Source organism: Gossypium raimondii, chromosome 11, assembly GCF_025698545.1.
Source record: "Gossypium raimondii isolate GPD5lz chromosome 11, ASM2569854v1, whole genome shotgun sequence".
NCBI lineage: Eukaryota > Viridiplantae > Streptophyta > Magnoliopsida > Malvales > Malvaceae > Gossypium > Gossypium raimondii.
The window spans coordinates 5,288,731-5,304,058 of NC_068575.1; the positions used below are offsets into that span (position 1 = coordinate 5,288,731).

Here is a 15,328-nt window from a genome sequence, read left to right on the forward strand (position 1 = left end):
AAATTGTTTGAAATTAAATATTTTGATCACTCTCCCATTAATTATCGTTAGATAAGTGATAGGAAGTTAATGTGGGCTTTTTTATTGGTCTAATAACAAATTTAATCATCTAATGTTTGCACATTCTATTAAATTGATTTTAAATATAAAATGTTCAATAGATTTAACCCTAAATGTTTACAAAATCTATTGTTAGAGTTCAAATCCTAAAAATTTCAATAAATTTAGTCCTCAAAATTTGTAAATTTAATTTTAATTCCAAAATTTTAGAAAAGGAAAGATATATTTTATGGTATATAAAAGAAAATCTAGCTCCATCCAACATTTTAAAGTCTTTTCTTTTCTCTTCACATTTTCATGGCAACGAAAAAACCAACTCATGGATGAATTAAGCAAATTAAATAAAATCAAATAAATCGAACAAGGAATTTAATTAAAAAGAAATTCTTCACATGCAGCAAGGAGGGACTTCCTCTGGTGGAATCAAGGGCATTGATAGAAACAGCTCAGGCTCGAACAAGAACTTCACTGGGCTTAAGATCAGGAACAGACACATCGGATCAAAGCTGCAACACCTCAGGTCCACCAAACCGAGGCAGCAACACCGCACTGCAACTGTTGACATAGCACAATGATATGATAACTCCATAAAGGGTTTGGGTTTTAAGCTTTGAAGTTCCCTTTATTCTACTCAAATTTCCTGAATTTCAGCTCCTTCCTTTTGTTAAATGAAGGAAAAGCAAAGGAGAGACGGAAGTGTGTTAATCCACATAGTAAAAAGTGATTATGTGACTTGTGAGTGGGGGACTAGGGGGCGTGGAGGAAGAAGAAGATGAACATTGCATAATCAATTTTTAATTGCTTATTACATTCATAATTAAATAAATAAAAATCTCTAACCTAATCTATTAAATCAAGTTAGAATGTTCAACTTGAGTTTTGTTTGTTATAAGTATCATATATTATAAAAATTAATTATATTTTAATAATTATATAATATTGATTGAGTTATTATTTTAATTATAACATTTGATACCAAATTGAGGGCTAAATTTAGAACTAGAACTAAATTGACAAATTTCGGAAATTTTGAGCTTAAATTTATTTTTATTTTTAAGAATTTGAACTAAATTGAGAAATTTTGTAAATATTGAGGATTAAATTTTTAGAAATTTTATATTTATAATCAAATTGACGGAATCTCTAAACATTAGGGTCTAAATTTGTTATTAGATCAATAAAAACAAGTTCATATCAATTTCTTGTCACTCATCTAATTGCAACTAATGTGGAAGTGATCAAAATATTTAATTTCTAAAATTTAATGACTAAATAAAAATTAATATTTAAGTGATCAAAATAGAATAAAATCAATAATTTGATGACCATTTTTGTGCTGTACCTTATCTTAATCCATCTCACAACGAAATTTCTCCATCTTTGCCTAATTTCTCTGTTTTTGTCAAATTTTAATAGAATTAACATATTTATTTAAAAATATATTTAATCGTTTAATATATTTTTAATAAGTAAATGTTAGATCCGTTAAGGGTCAATTTATTTACATGTAAAAGTTAAAAATAAAAATATTGAGTTATAAATAAATAACAAATGAAATTATATATATAATTTATATATACAAAATTCTTTTAATTAAAGATGAAATTATATATATAAATAACAAATGAAATTATATATACAAATTTATAAGTGAAAATATACATAGTTATATTCATAAAAAGTACATATGACAATATACAAACAAGGTTATAAAGTACATAGGAATATAGCTTTCTTGCTTGTATTCTCATTCTATTGATGATTAATGCTGCTTTCTAATTTTTTCTAAATTTAATAGAACTATTACTACTAAAAGTATAAAAGGGCAATGATTTGAAATTGTTTTTATAATTAAGTACTGCTTCTTGCAATTGTTTTCCCAGCAAGATTGCGGCACTCACATCTTGAAATCCAAATTCAAGATTTTAAAGAATTTTCTGAGCTCGATCACTATTATGGCTTTGTCTGCTGTGACATCTGCAGTGACAACAATTGGCAACCTGCTAACTGAGGAAGCCATATTCCTATGGGGCGTGGAGGAGCAAGTTGATCGTCTGCAAACAGAGCTCAAATGGATGCAAAGATACTTAATGGAGGCCGAGACAAAACAATCAAAGGATGAGATGATTCGTCTTTGGGTTGCTGAAATCAGAGAGCTTGCTTATGATGCCGAGGATGTTGTCGAGGAATTTGCTCTCAAGATTGGATCCAAAAACAAAGGAGGTCTTCAGAGTTGTATTAAAAGATCACCCTGCTGTTTGAAAGAGGGATGGGCGCTCCACAAAACCAGGTCAAAATCGAGAAAATCAAAGAAAGAATCAACGACTTGGTCCGAAAACTACAGGCCTACGGAGTAAAGGACAGAGGAGAAGTATCAAGTTCTTCAACTGAAAGACGAGAATTAAGGCGGCCCTATCCACATATTATGGATGATAATATTGTTGGACTAGTTGATGATACCGAGGGATTGGTCAAAGTTCTTACGAGGGAAAGTAGATGCAAGGTTGTTACAATATGGGGTATGGGTGGTCTGGGAAAGACCATCTCGCCAAGAAAATATATCACCATAGTCAGGTCATTGATTATTTCGATCACTTGGCTTTTTTATATGTTTCTCAACCATGCCAGAAAAGAAATGTTTGGGAAGACATTCTATATGGTTTCAAAACTTTAGATAAAGAGGACAGGAAGATAAGAGATGAAGCATTAGCAGAGAAGTTGTATAACATTTTGGAGGTTAAAAAGTGTCTGGTGATACTTGATGATATTTGGACCAGTGAAGCTTGGGATAGTCTAAAACCTGCCTTTCCAGTTGCAACGGGCCGTGACAGCAATAGCAAGATATTGCTCACCTCTAGAAACAAGGGGATAGTTTCATATGCTGACATAAGAGGTAAAATTTTCTTAATTAGGTAAAATTGAATACTCTTATTCCTTTTATGAAAAATAACTATGTATATTATTTCAGAGTTGAAGTGCCTAAACAATCAACAAAGTTGGGAATTGTTTCAAAAGATTGTATTTCCTCAAACAGGTAAATATAGATATAGCAAAATTCTTGTTATATGCTAAATTTATTTTCATTTTAAATTTTTTGACAATAATTAAAATTAAAATATATAAAATCTATTTTATTTAAAATTTCAAAACCTTAATATGAAATAAATAAAAGAAATCAAGGCTTTGGAGTTTATCAATTAATGGTACATGCACGTAAATATAATTAATAGGTAAATTTATTATCTTTTATATTGTAATTTTTAATAACTTCGCTATTACTTATCGGGAATACATTATATTAGGGTCATCTTAAAAATATAGTTTTAGGCACCAATAAAATAGTGTTATATCGTTAAATTTTTAAGATAATTAAGAATTATTTTACACTCATTTATATTTAATAATTTCTCCAACTTAATTTAACTTTAAGGGTAAACTGCCAAAAGAGTCACTTTTGTTTGGCTCAGGTTACATTTTAGTCACTTATGTTTGAAATATTACGTTTTAGTCACTTATGTTATCGCATTGTGACATTTTAGTCACTGAGCCGTTATTTTCTATTAACGGTGTAACAGTAAGCTGATGTGGCACTTTAAATCATCATTTCAAACAAAACTTCTAGGTTAATTTATACAATCGGTCCCCATATTTTTTTGTTTGGAGCAATTTAATTTTTTTTCTTTTATTTTTTTAACTTTCTTTCTTTTCCATTCTATTATGCTTCTCCATTTGTTTTCCTCCCTTCTCTATTTTTTTCAACCCGGTTTTTCTATGCTTTATTTTTTTGAACAATTTAAAATTTTCGAGTGAGGCGAGCTTGTGGACTAGTTACAAATGGAAAACATAGAAAAACTATGTTAAAAGAAATGAAGAAGGAAGGAAAATAGAGGGAGAAGCAGAAGAGAAAGGAAAAAATAAGTTAAAAGAACATAAAAGAAATTTTTTAAATTGTTGAAAATGAAAAAATATAGGGACCAATTGTAGAATTTAACTTAAATTTTTTGTTTGAAATGATGATTTAATGTGCCACATCAACTTACCGTTACACTGTTGTCACCAATTAATGACTTAGTGACTAAAATGTTACAACAAGATAATGTAAGTGACTAAAACGTAACATTTCAAACATAAGTGACTAATATGTAACCTAAGCAAACAAAAGTGACTATTTTGGTAGTTTACCCTTAACTTTAATTAAATTATTTAAAATAAATAATTTTTTAAATTATAAATAAACATCTTTTCTTCTTTTACAAATTTTAATCATTTTGTTTTTTTCGTAAGTTAATATTTTTTTATTTTGTGCAACCAATTTTTAAAAAATAGTAATTTTTGTGCAATATTTTTCATGTCATTAATACATAATTTTGATAATTATTTTATCCTGAACCAAAACCTCGAACCTTAAACTCGAAACCCTGAACCTAAACCTTGAACCCCGAATCTCGTAGTTTAAGGTTTGGATTCGAGATTTAAAGTTTAGAATTCGAGGTTCAAGTTTAAAGTTCAAGGGTTCAGGATTATGGGTTACGAGTTTTAGGATTCATGATTCAAGGGTTTGGAGTTTTATGTTTTGGATCTAGGTTTTAGAATTCAAGATTCAAGGTTTAGGGTAAAAAAATTACCAAAATTATGTGTCAATGACATGGAAAAAATTGTTGAAATGTTATTAAATAATTAGAAATGGACCATAAATAATGTAGTCAGAAGAGCCCATAAAATAATATCTTTATGGATGAGTGTATAATAATTCATGTCTTTAAAATTTGATGATGAGACAAAAAAATTTTAATTTTTAGGATCATCCTAATGTAAGTTATTACCTTATCTTAATTATTGGACTATATGTTTGTTTAGTTTCTTAACCACTTTCGTGGTATTCTTTTATATGTTTATCCTGGATCCTTGCATCAGAAAGATGGAGGCGCACGTAAACCATTCTTATCAAGAGTAAAGCCCAAGAAAGATGTAGTTGATTCGAACAACCAGCACATCTCTTTACGACCCTATTTAGCAAACCAATCCGCTAACCTATTGGCTTCTCGTCTGATAACATTGACTTTCAAAGAAGAAAGTTGCATGACCAGCTTATCAAAAACCTGAAGGACTAGCCTTAATCTCCATCTTCGATCTTGACTCTTCTTCTTAATATTCGAAGCAATAGTCTGGGAGTCAGTCTTGATTGTCACATTGGTTCATTTGTTCTTCATAGCTAATTCAATCCATCCAACCATAGCTTTAGCCTCGACAACCTCACATGAATCTACTTAATCCTTTTACCAATCCCATCCAGCATCTTCCCACTTAAATTTCAGCTTATTACTCTAATACCAGCACAAGCTATTAAGGTGTCGAATGCCCCATCACAAATTAACTTTAACCCAACCTTCTGGTGGTTTCTCCCAAATATCAGCACAAGTTTTTGACTTCCTAGTTCGATCAGAGTTATTGTTTGAACAGAGGATCCATTGAGCAGATAAGAATTCATTCATGGAGCAATTAATCCTTCGAATAATTCTCTCCAAACCAAGTTTCACACCTCCAATTGTAAGCTCACACCTAGCTTTCCAGATGTGCTAGCAAGTGAAAACAATTCTAACTTTGAAATCCTCCCTCATACAAGGCATTTGTAACAACTTTGAGAACCATCTGTCAAATGATTGAGTTGATCATTTAGCCCTTGAAGACCAAAACAAGCCTCATACTATATTCCCCTAACCCAATTACAACTAAGAATAATATGTTCAAAGTCTCATCTTCAATACCACATTAACAACAAAATTGAGTTCGAAACGCACTTTCTTTTCCACGGATTAAAACGAGATGGAATGGCATTATGACACAATTTCCATAAGAAAATTTTAACTTTCTTCGGTACCTGTAAGCTCCAAATAGCTTTCCAAGTGCTCCTATCAATTAAGTGAGAGCTGGAAGGTTGTAAAGAAGACTCATTTCCATAGTGCTTTCTCAACTCCTTGTACCATGACTTCATCGGATATTGACCAACAGCTGTAAACGGCCACACCAATTTATCTTGTTCATCTGTTTCATGAAGAGGAACTTTAAATTTCGTAATTTCAATTTCTTCTAACCATATTGAGATACTGGGTAAGTCCCAATTTAGTTCTTCTAAACAAATGATCTCAGCAACCATATATCTTCCCAAATACGGATGCTTTTGCCATTTAGCACTTGCCAAATCAAAGTCTCCTTTTAAAAACTCTTTCCCTTCAAGAGCACTACTCAATACCCGTGATGACCTAGCTCCCTTTTTAGCTTCAAGGAAATTAGAAGTCGGGAAATAAAGTCCTTTTAAAATCCTAGCCCAAAGAGCATCAGGATCCTGGACTAACTGTCAAGATTGTTTTGCAAGTAGAGCAAGTCCTCCAAGCTTTTCAATGAATTCGTCTCTCATTTTTCTACTATTGGATAATGACTACCAAGGCTAATCCCAGAAATAAAACTAGACTCGACTCTATTAATAATCATACGAGAGAGGACATTCACAACAAAAAGGAAGAGGTAAGGTGATAGAGGGTCACCTTACCTTAGACCTCTAGATGGATAGATTTTTCCACTAGATTTACCATTAATAAGCAAAGTGTAAGAAACATTCCTCACACACTCGATTATCCAATCAATCCATGTTAAAGCGAATCTCATTTTTCTTAAAATAATTTCCAGAAATTTCCACTCTACTCTGTCATATAGCTTCCAAGCAACCTCATATTTCTTACCCCTCTTCTTCAATTTCAAATGATGAAAACCTCTTGAGCAATTAAGATGTTATCATGTATTTGTCTACCTACCGCAAAAGCACTTTGATTATTCATAATCACTACCCCTAGAACTCCTTTCAATATATTCACCATGATCTTCGATATGATTTTATAGGCAAAATTATAAAGATTAATTAGTCTAAATTATGTAATTAATTCAAAACATTTAGTCTTCAGAATTAAAATTATCTCAATCTCATTTAAACCCATTGGAAATTTCCGTTCCCTAAAAAAAACTCTTAATCGCTTCCAAAACATCCTTCTTAGTAATTTCCCAATAATTATGATAGAAAATTCGCTAAAATCATTCGTAAAATAAGAGATTAATTTAATTGTTTTATATGCTTAACTTGTACCATATAAGTAAAATCTTATAATTTCATCTCCAAATTCTCTCAACACAATTTTCTAATCCTTATTTATAATCTCATTTGTATCTAACAGGATATCCAATTTAAAATTAAATAATCTTTTTATATAATAAATTATATATTTATTTGAATCTCCTCTTAAATTAATTAGAGTGAAGCTTCTTATTTAGTATTGACTGTTCCATAAAGTATTCAAAGTTTTCAAATAGATTTATTTTTTAAGTATAGTTAATAACCGTAATAAAAACTAAATTTTATAAGTGATGAATTTATATTAAATATTATTTAATAAATTAATAAAATATAAGTTTGAGTTCATCTATTTTTGCATTTCTTTTACCTACTTAAATTAATTCCTAATTTTTCTTATTTTTTTAAATTTATTCCTAATTTTTTATACAGGAAATTATATCGATGAGGAAATAAAAGAGTTGGGAGAGAACATGGTTAAACATTGTCCAGGGCTGCCATTAGCCATTGTTGTATTGGGAGGAATTTTGGCTACAAAGAATAATTCATTAAACGAATGGCAAAAGATATCTGACAATGTAAAATCATACTTGAAGAGAGGCAAGGTCCAGAGGATGTGTTAGCATTAAGTTATGATGATTTGCCTCCCTATCTAAGACCATGTTTCCTCTATCTAAGCCATTTTCCGGAGGATTATATGATAGATGTGGATAGATTGATTCAATTATGGGTTGCTGAAGGTATTGTGTCATCAAAGCAAGAAGAAAGAGACGGTGGGGAAATTGCGGAAGATGTGGCGGAATCTTATTTAATGGAGCTTGTGGAAAGGTGCATGATTCAAGTACGAAGAAGAGATGTGGCAACCTTCCAGGCATGATCTGATGAGAGATCTTTGCTTGTCAAAGGCAAAACAAGAAAATTTTGTCTTCATTGTTGATCGATCGAATGCATCTTCATTATCTATGATTCGGAAGGTTCGTAGGGTTTCTGTGCATGAGTTTTTTTTCATACAATGCATTAAAAATCCAAATATTGGGTCACTTTTGTTCTTCAATCAATTCTTTCCGGAGGAGGCATTAGAAAAATCTTTGCCCTTGGAAGTGTTGAATTACGTTAAAAAACACTATGACGATTGTTGTAAGCCACTATTTTTTATTCTTCTGATTTTGGCACGTTCTACAAGACGTCATAAAATTCGGGGAATTTGTAGATACATGTTCAACAACTTTAAATTGCTAAGAGTCCTAAACTATGAGATAAGAAGAACACCTGATCTTTTTGGAGGGTGGATGTTACCCAGTGCTATAGGTAATCTCGTCCATTTAAGATTCTTGAGTCTAAGGAATCTTAAATTCCAATGGTCAAAGTTGCCATCATCTCTAGGCAACTTAAGGTGCTTGCAAACCTTGGATTTAAGAGTTGGTAATTGCAGAATTCATGTACCTAATGTGATTTGGAGGATGGAGCAACTAAGACATTTATATCTCCCTTCCAATTGTAAAAGCAGTACTAAGTTGAAGTTGGGTACTTTAAGAAAACACCTAACACTTGTGAACTTCAACACCAAGAATTGTTATCTGAAGGATCTTATCAACATGACAAATCTTAGAGAGTTGGAGATTTATGGGCCCTTTTATATTGAAAATTTCAATGAGGAGGAGTTGGGCGAGAATCCACCCATAATCGGAAGTAAATATCTTCATTCCTTGTCTATTATTAACTATGGCGAACACGGATCAGTAGATCCAAAACATTTGGCCGTCTCTTTTCTGGCTGTACAAGTATTTGCAAGTTGATTATAGTTTCAAATATAAGTAAGTTACCAGATTGCCACTCCTTGTCTTCAAATCTCGCTGACATAAAATTAAGTTTGTACAACCTTGAGGAAGATCCAATGCCAACACTAGAGAAGCTGCCTAACTTAAGGATTCTTAAACTCGTGTCTTTCGAAGGAAAGGAAATGTTTTGCTCTGCTCAGGGTTTCCCTAAACTTGAGTCTCTAAGCCTTTCGGGTCTCCACAATTTGAAGGAGTGGAACGTGGATGAAGGAGCCATGCCTTCTCTTCAGCGATTGGAGATTTGGGAATGCCGTCACTTGAAGATGCTTCCAGAGGGATTGAGGTTCATTACAACCCTCAAAGAACTGAAGGTTACATTAATGGGAAAGACATTCAAACATAGATTGGAGGAAGGAGGAGAAGATTTCTACAAAGTCAAACATGTTCCTAATATCATATTCCATGCCTGTTACCTATATTGAATGATAATTGAGAGGTAATTTCATAACCTCTAGTTTAGGAAATGATTCCTACTTTCTTTGCTGCTTATATATCTTTCGTTTTTGACAATGTCTCACCTTCTCACTCCATTTGTCAACACACTAATGAATAATTACATTTACTAAAAGTCAAAGGAAGTCAGACATTGATCTTTTTAGTTTTGCTTTTCAGGTAAAGACGCCATTTTTTCACCTGCTACTGCTATTCACGGGATCAAATCTAGATTTAAAACTCCTATTATAAGTGGCGTGTGAAAGTGTGTTATATGGTGAGATTTGGAATTATCTTCTCTCTTGTATATATCTATGGTTGATGACATCAGACTGGTTGACTGTTTGTTGTTTTCGTCAAATTACAATAAAACGGTTGCAAGATAAGGTATTGGAAGAATGGGAGGTGTCTGGATTAGCAAGGTACCAAACCTCTCCTCCATTTCAATTTCCTTCAATCTAATTTAATTACACATTCATTTTTGTCTTTTAAAACATAAAATTGCAGATAAGGAGACGTCACTCACCTTTGTTCCCACGTAGCTTTCGTTTGCGGTCACCATTCCTATATTTATTTTTTAGCTTTGCTTTCTCTTTCTTTTTTTTCCCTACTTAAGTCTGCTTGAGTCTCTCTTTTTTTATATGTACTTAATGTAATATTAGAATTTAGAAGCCAAGGCAGGACCATGCTTTTCTATTGTAAAATTCATCACTTCGTTGTCTATGTTCATTTCTACTCTTCAGTTTACTTAAATATAATTGTTTGATATATATTTGAATATGGAGAATATAATCTTTTTAATATATACATATTTTAGAAAAAATTGAATATATGTATGTTGGACACATTTCCGTTTCAACATATTTTCTTATTTTATGCAAGTCGATTGGTATTCAACATAATCTTTTCCGTCATCCTTAACTCAATAATCTTAATTGTTACGATATTATATTAGGTTTAATGGTTGCACTTCATCCCCACACTTCCAAAGCAAAAATAGGAAAAATTAAATCTTACCAACTAATAACACTTCTAAATTACATTGTCTTACAAAAATAAAAAAGAAAAAAAAAAAAGGAAGAAGATATAATTTGAATTTTTTATCAAATGGTTTAGCAAGCTATGCTTTATAAAAGGCAAAGGAATCCAAGGAATCAAAGATTCCAAAATCGATATTTAGATTCAAGATTTTGTATCCTCATGCTTTGCTTCTTATATCTACCAACAATATCTAGATGATAATAAACTAAAAATATATATATTCAAGGGAACCAAGATTTCAAATCCAACTTAATCGATTGAAAATTTCACATCCACTTAATTAACTCAAATGATATTTATTCAATAAGTTCAAATTAAAAACTGCAAGAATCTTCATTTATCTTTTATTCGAAATGTAATTGGGATTCAATGAAAATATTGAACATATAATGTGTGCACATGGAAATGTCCAAATCTTTAAATATAGGGTCGACATGGGAGAAATCTCTTAATACCCAACGTTAAATATTTATAAAATTCAATATCTTATTCGGATTAGGATACGAGCGAATAACAGCTAACTATTTGTAGTTCAAGGTGTGATAAAATCTCAGTAGCTAAGATATGAATGTTGCAAACTACCATACAAAATCACAGCCACATTTGTTAGTATGACTATTTTGGGTAATCAAGGAGAAAAAATGTTAGCTGTTGAGCAAACAAGGTGAACAAATTAGATATTCCAATTACGTTCAAGCACTTGACAAATCCTTTCTGCAATGGCTTCAGCACGCATCCTAGGATCTTCATCATCTGCAAAAACCGACCATTTCTAACAACTAAGCTAACATCACACATGATAATATATGTATATAACATATGTAGAAGATGATTACGTGGATTAAAAGCTATGTTAGTTTGACTCAACACATGACCATGGGACATGCAGGATTCTTCAATAATGATATGAAAATACTTGGAAGAAATATTAAATACATCAATATCTAACACTTACATCTAAGTTCGAGTAAAGTAAAACATGTCATTCTATCTAAACATGCAAAATATCCAAAACTCTTGATGAATGTTAGATACAAATATATAGAATGTACCCAAAATACCCATCTCAAACTCAGTAGAGAAATATCTAGCACTCAAAAGGCACTAGCTTCAACCAAGAACAAGGAAGTTTCTTCAAAGGCTTGATATACTTTCTTCACAGCCATATATATATACCCATATTAAGGATGATTGTTTTGGCAAAGAGGATGAGAAGATAGAAAGAAAACCTTTAATCCAATGACAATATTTGATTATAACAACATGACACATATAATTGTGATTAAAATTGCAGTCACAAACATGTTTGCAATCACATCATGTTAACGAATACTATCGCAATCAATTGCAATAAATATCCACAACAACAAGAGCCAGAATCCTAAAACAACAAAGATAATACATTACAGCTGTTAAGGAATTTTCAATAACGTATATACCTGCAAGATTTTCAGTGATGACACAACAAAGTTCACCACCAGACAACTTCCCGATCTAATGAAATTTTCAAACATATCATGTCATAAGTTTCAAGATCAACTGAAACATGCGGATACCAAGTATGATAAGAAATTAAATTAAGGATTTTCTACTGCAAACCTACCACGAAAACATAATTTTTATTTGGATCAAAGGCATAGCCCATCATGGCTGCATTATTGAGTCCATTTTCAGAGGAAAATCCTGAAACATGTTACAGGCAAATATTAATAAAAACAATGCACCAATACTTGAAAGGATTAAAATCACTGCTAACCTAAGACATTGAATCTAGCACCACTAGGAAACATCCGAAATGATACTTGTCTTTCAATGTTGAGATACATAGGTCCAAGTCTGCCATGTTGCGCCAAACGGGAATTCATCAACCTCTTGAGAACCTAAAGGATGAAAAGTTCCAGTCCAAGTTATATATAAAGACACACACACAGATAGACATGAAGAAAGTGGGTTAATGGTGTATTATTTAAGTAAAGAAAAAGTTGAAATCTTGAACCTCTAAATATTGGGTAACAGCTTGCGTTAAAAGTGCATCAAGTTCTGCTATTATCTACAAGAAGCAATGGAGGAATCACATACATTGTTTATATTCACTTTTCTTGCTACACAAGCAAGCTGAGTCCATAAACAAAGGCATACCTTTTTCTTCGTTTTTAAATGATTTTCTTGTTTTTTGGCTGCTTTTTATATTAAGAGAGAGAGATTGTGAGACCTCGTCATCCTCAAGGAGTAAGTGGTCCACCATGAAGATGATGGGAAGACCACGAGTCGATGGTGGTCGATCCATGAGTTGATTATGAGTAGTTTCATGTTATGAAATAAAAATGTTAGCTAAAGTTAGTTGAACGCTGTGTTTTAGGGCTGAGGGTTTAATGAAACTAAGTTTGATGTTGAATGAAAACGGTGCATATTGACAGTTTGTTACAACTGCTCAAGGAACAGCCCTATAACAGACTTTGTAACTGCCAATTCTTAGCCATAATAGAAACTGGCATGGGAAATGAGCAGATATGCCATTTTGTGAAGGAAATCAATTCTTTCTTCTTCCTCGATTCTCTTTCTCTTCTCTCTTTTTCTTTCTTCCTCTATTCTGTTGAAATTATGCATCACTTCACCAGCATTCATCATTGTGGACGTATCTGATCTTCAGTCTCTGGTTTACTGCCCATTTAAAGTTGTGGAAAGAAATGCAAATTTAAAAGGTTTTCTTGCTATAGTCTATGCAATTTCATGTGTGCGTGAAAGGAGATGAAGATTAATAGAGTAATACTGATATACCAACAATTCATTAATTGAAGTACTATCAATATTATCAACAAGTAACAGAACTGAGTATACTAATATAGTCTAGAAAAACAATTTAATTAATAATACCATACGGATGGCAACAGGGTGAAGTTGCTATTGCTATTTATATCACTGCTGCTAGCTTTTGACGACTTCAAGTAAACTGCAATCACAAGTGTTGTTCTTATTACCTGCAAAAACACAGCCAACAATCTGAATCCATATCCCCATTTTAGGAACAAATGCATGGTGTACCATTTGTTTCGAAGCCAAATCAATTTTCTTAATTTTTCTTGAAGTAAAACTGTATCTGACACTTATATTCAACACATATTCATGTACTGGTGTGGAGATATGACATTCTTATCCTATACTCATATCCGTGCTCAAGTAACATAAGCTGAACCCGCAAGATAACTGATTTAACATCGCATTGCTGCTAGCTATTGATGATTTCACCAAGTAAACTGCAATCACAAGTGTTGTTCTTATTCCTTGCAAAAACACAGTCAACAATCTGAATCCACATTCCCATTTTCGGAACAAAACCATGGCGTACCATTTGTTTCAAAGCCCAATCAACTTCCTTTACCATCTTCCCCTTACAAAAACCATGAATCAACTTCTTGTATGAATCAAAACTAGGATTAACCCTCTCGAAAACCATTTTCCCCATAATCTCCTTTGCTTCCATAAACCTCGCAGCATCAAGCAAACCATACAACACCTCTTGATAAGACCCTGCATTGGGATAACACCCTTTCTTTTTCATAATTTCCAACAGCTTCACACCTTCATCAATCCTACCTTGTTTCCTAAGACCTGAAATCAAGATATTAAAGCTAACAGCATCAGCATCGATTCCTTCCGTTTCCATCCTCCCCATCAACTCAAAAGCTTCATCAACCTTTCCCTTATCGCACAACCCGTGCATTAAAGTAGAATAAGTTCTAACATTAGGCTTACACCTTTGTTTAGGAAATTCATCGAGCAGTTGGAATGCAAACTCTAATTTCCCATTTTCACACAACCCTTTAATGAGAATATTCAGAGTACAAGCTTCGATTTCAACACCCAATTTGGGAGCTTTCCCATAAACCTCGTGAACAACATCAAATAGTTTGTTCGATACGAGTAAGCTCAATACGATATTGAAGATTTTAACACTAGGCCAAGTCCCATATTCTGGCATGCTAAAAAGGATCTCGATTGCCCTTTTGATTCGACCTCCGATATGCCCATACTTTTTAATCACATTCTGGAAGAATTCATCTGATAAACGACAGGCCTTTTCACGTTTGAGTTTTTCCATTATATTTTCAATGGAATCAAAATCCTGGGCATATGCGAGCTTGTTGATGAGCAAAGTGAAGAGAGGTTCAGTTGGTTTATAATCCTTGCGAGCTGAGTATTGGGCTAGGACTGAAATGAGAGAGTTTGGATCTTTAAGGTTGTCAAAGATTTTGAGGATTTCGGTCGGGGAGAGCCAGTCTTTGTGGGTTAGTTTGAAAAGAGGAGGGGAAGTGGTGTGGGTTGGTTGATGGTAGCTGGAAAATGAGGAGAAAACCGAAAGGGGTTTAAGAGATGAGATTTTAGTGGTGATTGGATGGTGAAAAAGTGAGGGAAAATTTTGGGGGTAAGAGCTTTTGACGGAAGAAAGAAGGGAACGTGAAATCATGCGTTTGGCCATTGGAGAAAGTAGAAACTGGAGAGCTAGAAGCTTTCTGCCATTCGCACTATAAACGTATATAGGGTAAGGGAAAGGCTTAATACTTGTTTTGACCCCTGTAATATAGTAAAAATCTCATTTTGACCCTTTTCCTTCACTTTGTCTGTTTACTTTCATTTCGTCCATCATGTTAGTCTATTGATCATTTCCGTAAATCCCATGTGTTAGCGTTCCTATATCATAGTATTCATCCATATACTTTAACCCTCCACGTAGTCGCAATCAATTGGCTTAAATGATCACACACGAGGATCACTATAGTATAAGGACCAAAGTGAGAATTTTATTATTAATTAAGTGACCAACACGTAAACATGCACT

The 15,328-nt window shown here is 32.7% G+C and overlaps 2 protein-coding genes and 1 pseudogene across 5 annotated transcripts in view; 2 read left to right on the forward strand and 1 right to left on the reverse strand.

Annotated features, from left to right (window-relative positions):
* Window positions 1–9,734, forward strand: part of LOC105761353 (putative disease resistance protein At1g50180) — a 28,842-nt gene extending 19,108 nt beyond the window's left edge. Inside the window, exon 4 of the mRNA XM_052624145.1 lies at window positions 9,631–9,734. The gene's annotated coding sequence lies outside the window, so the exon portion shown is untranslated. The remainder of the gene's footprint in view (window positions 1–9,630) is intronic.
* On the forward strand, window positions 1,932–9,440 carry LOC105761357 (probable disease resistance protein At1g58602; annotated as a pseudogene).
* A 1,205-nt stretch (window positions 9,735–10,939) lies between the features above and the next one.
* LOC105761363 (pentatricopeptide repeat-containing protein At3g14580, mitochondrial) lies at window positions 10,940–15,020 on the reverse strand. 4 transcript variants are annotated; one of them, XM_052624585.1, is made up of 7 exons: window positions 13,371–15,020; window positions 12,631–13,152; window positions 12,488–12,541; window positions 12,248–12,371; window positions 12,095–12,174; window positions 11,931–11,985; window positions 10,940–11,244 (listed from the first exon to the last, which is right to left on the reverse strand). In XM_052624585.1, exon 1 carries the CDS (start codon window positions 14,966–14,968, stop codon window positions 13,718–13,720), a length of 1,251 nt encoding a protein of 416 aa, XP_052480545.1. In that variant the 5' UTR covers window positions 14,969–15,020; the 3' UTR covers window positions 10,940–11,244; window positions 11,931–11,985; window positions 12,095–12,174; window positions 12,248–12,371; window positions 12,488–12,541; window positions 12,631–13,152; window positions 13,371–13,717. The 4 variants fall into 4 exon arrangements, with proteins under 4 accessions (XP_052480545.1, XP_052480546.1, XP_012434606.1 ...); XM_052624586.1 differs by having other exon boundaries at window positions 12,294–12,371; window positions 13,366–15,020; XM_012579152.2 differs by having other exon boundaries at window positions 13,366–15,020.
* Window positions 15,021–15,328: the final 308 nt, after the last annotated feature.

Coding starts and splice junctions, on each gene's coding strand:
- LOC105761363 (XM_052624585.1), bottom strand. CDS start 14,968: ATGGCCAAACGCATGATTTCACGTTCCCTTCTTTCTTCCGTCAAAAGC.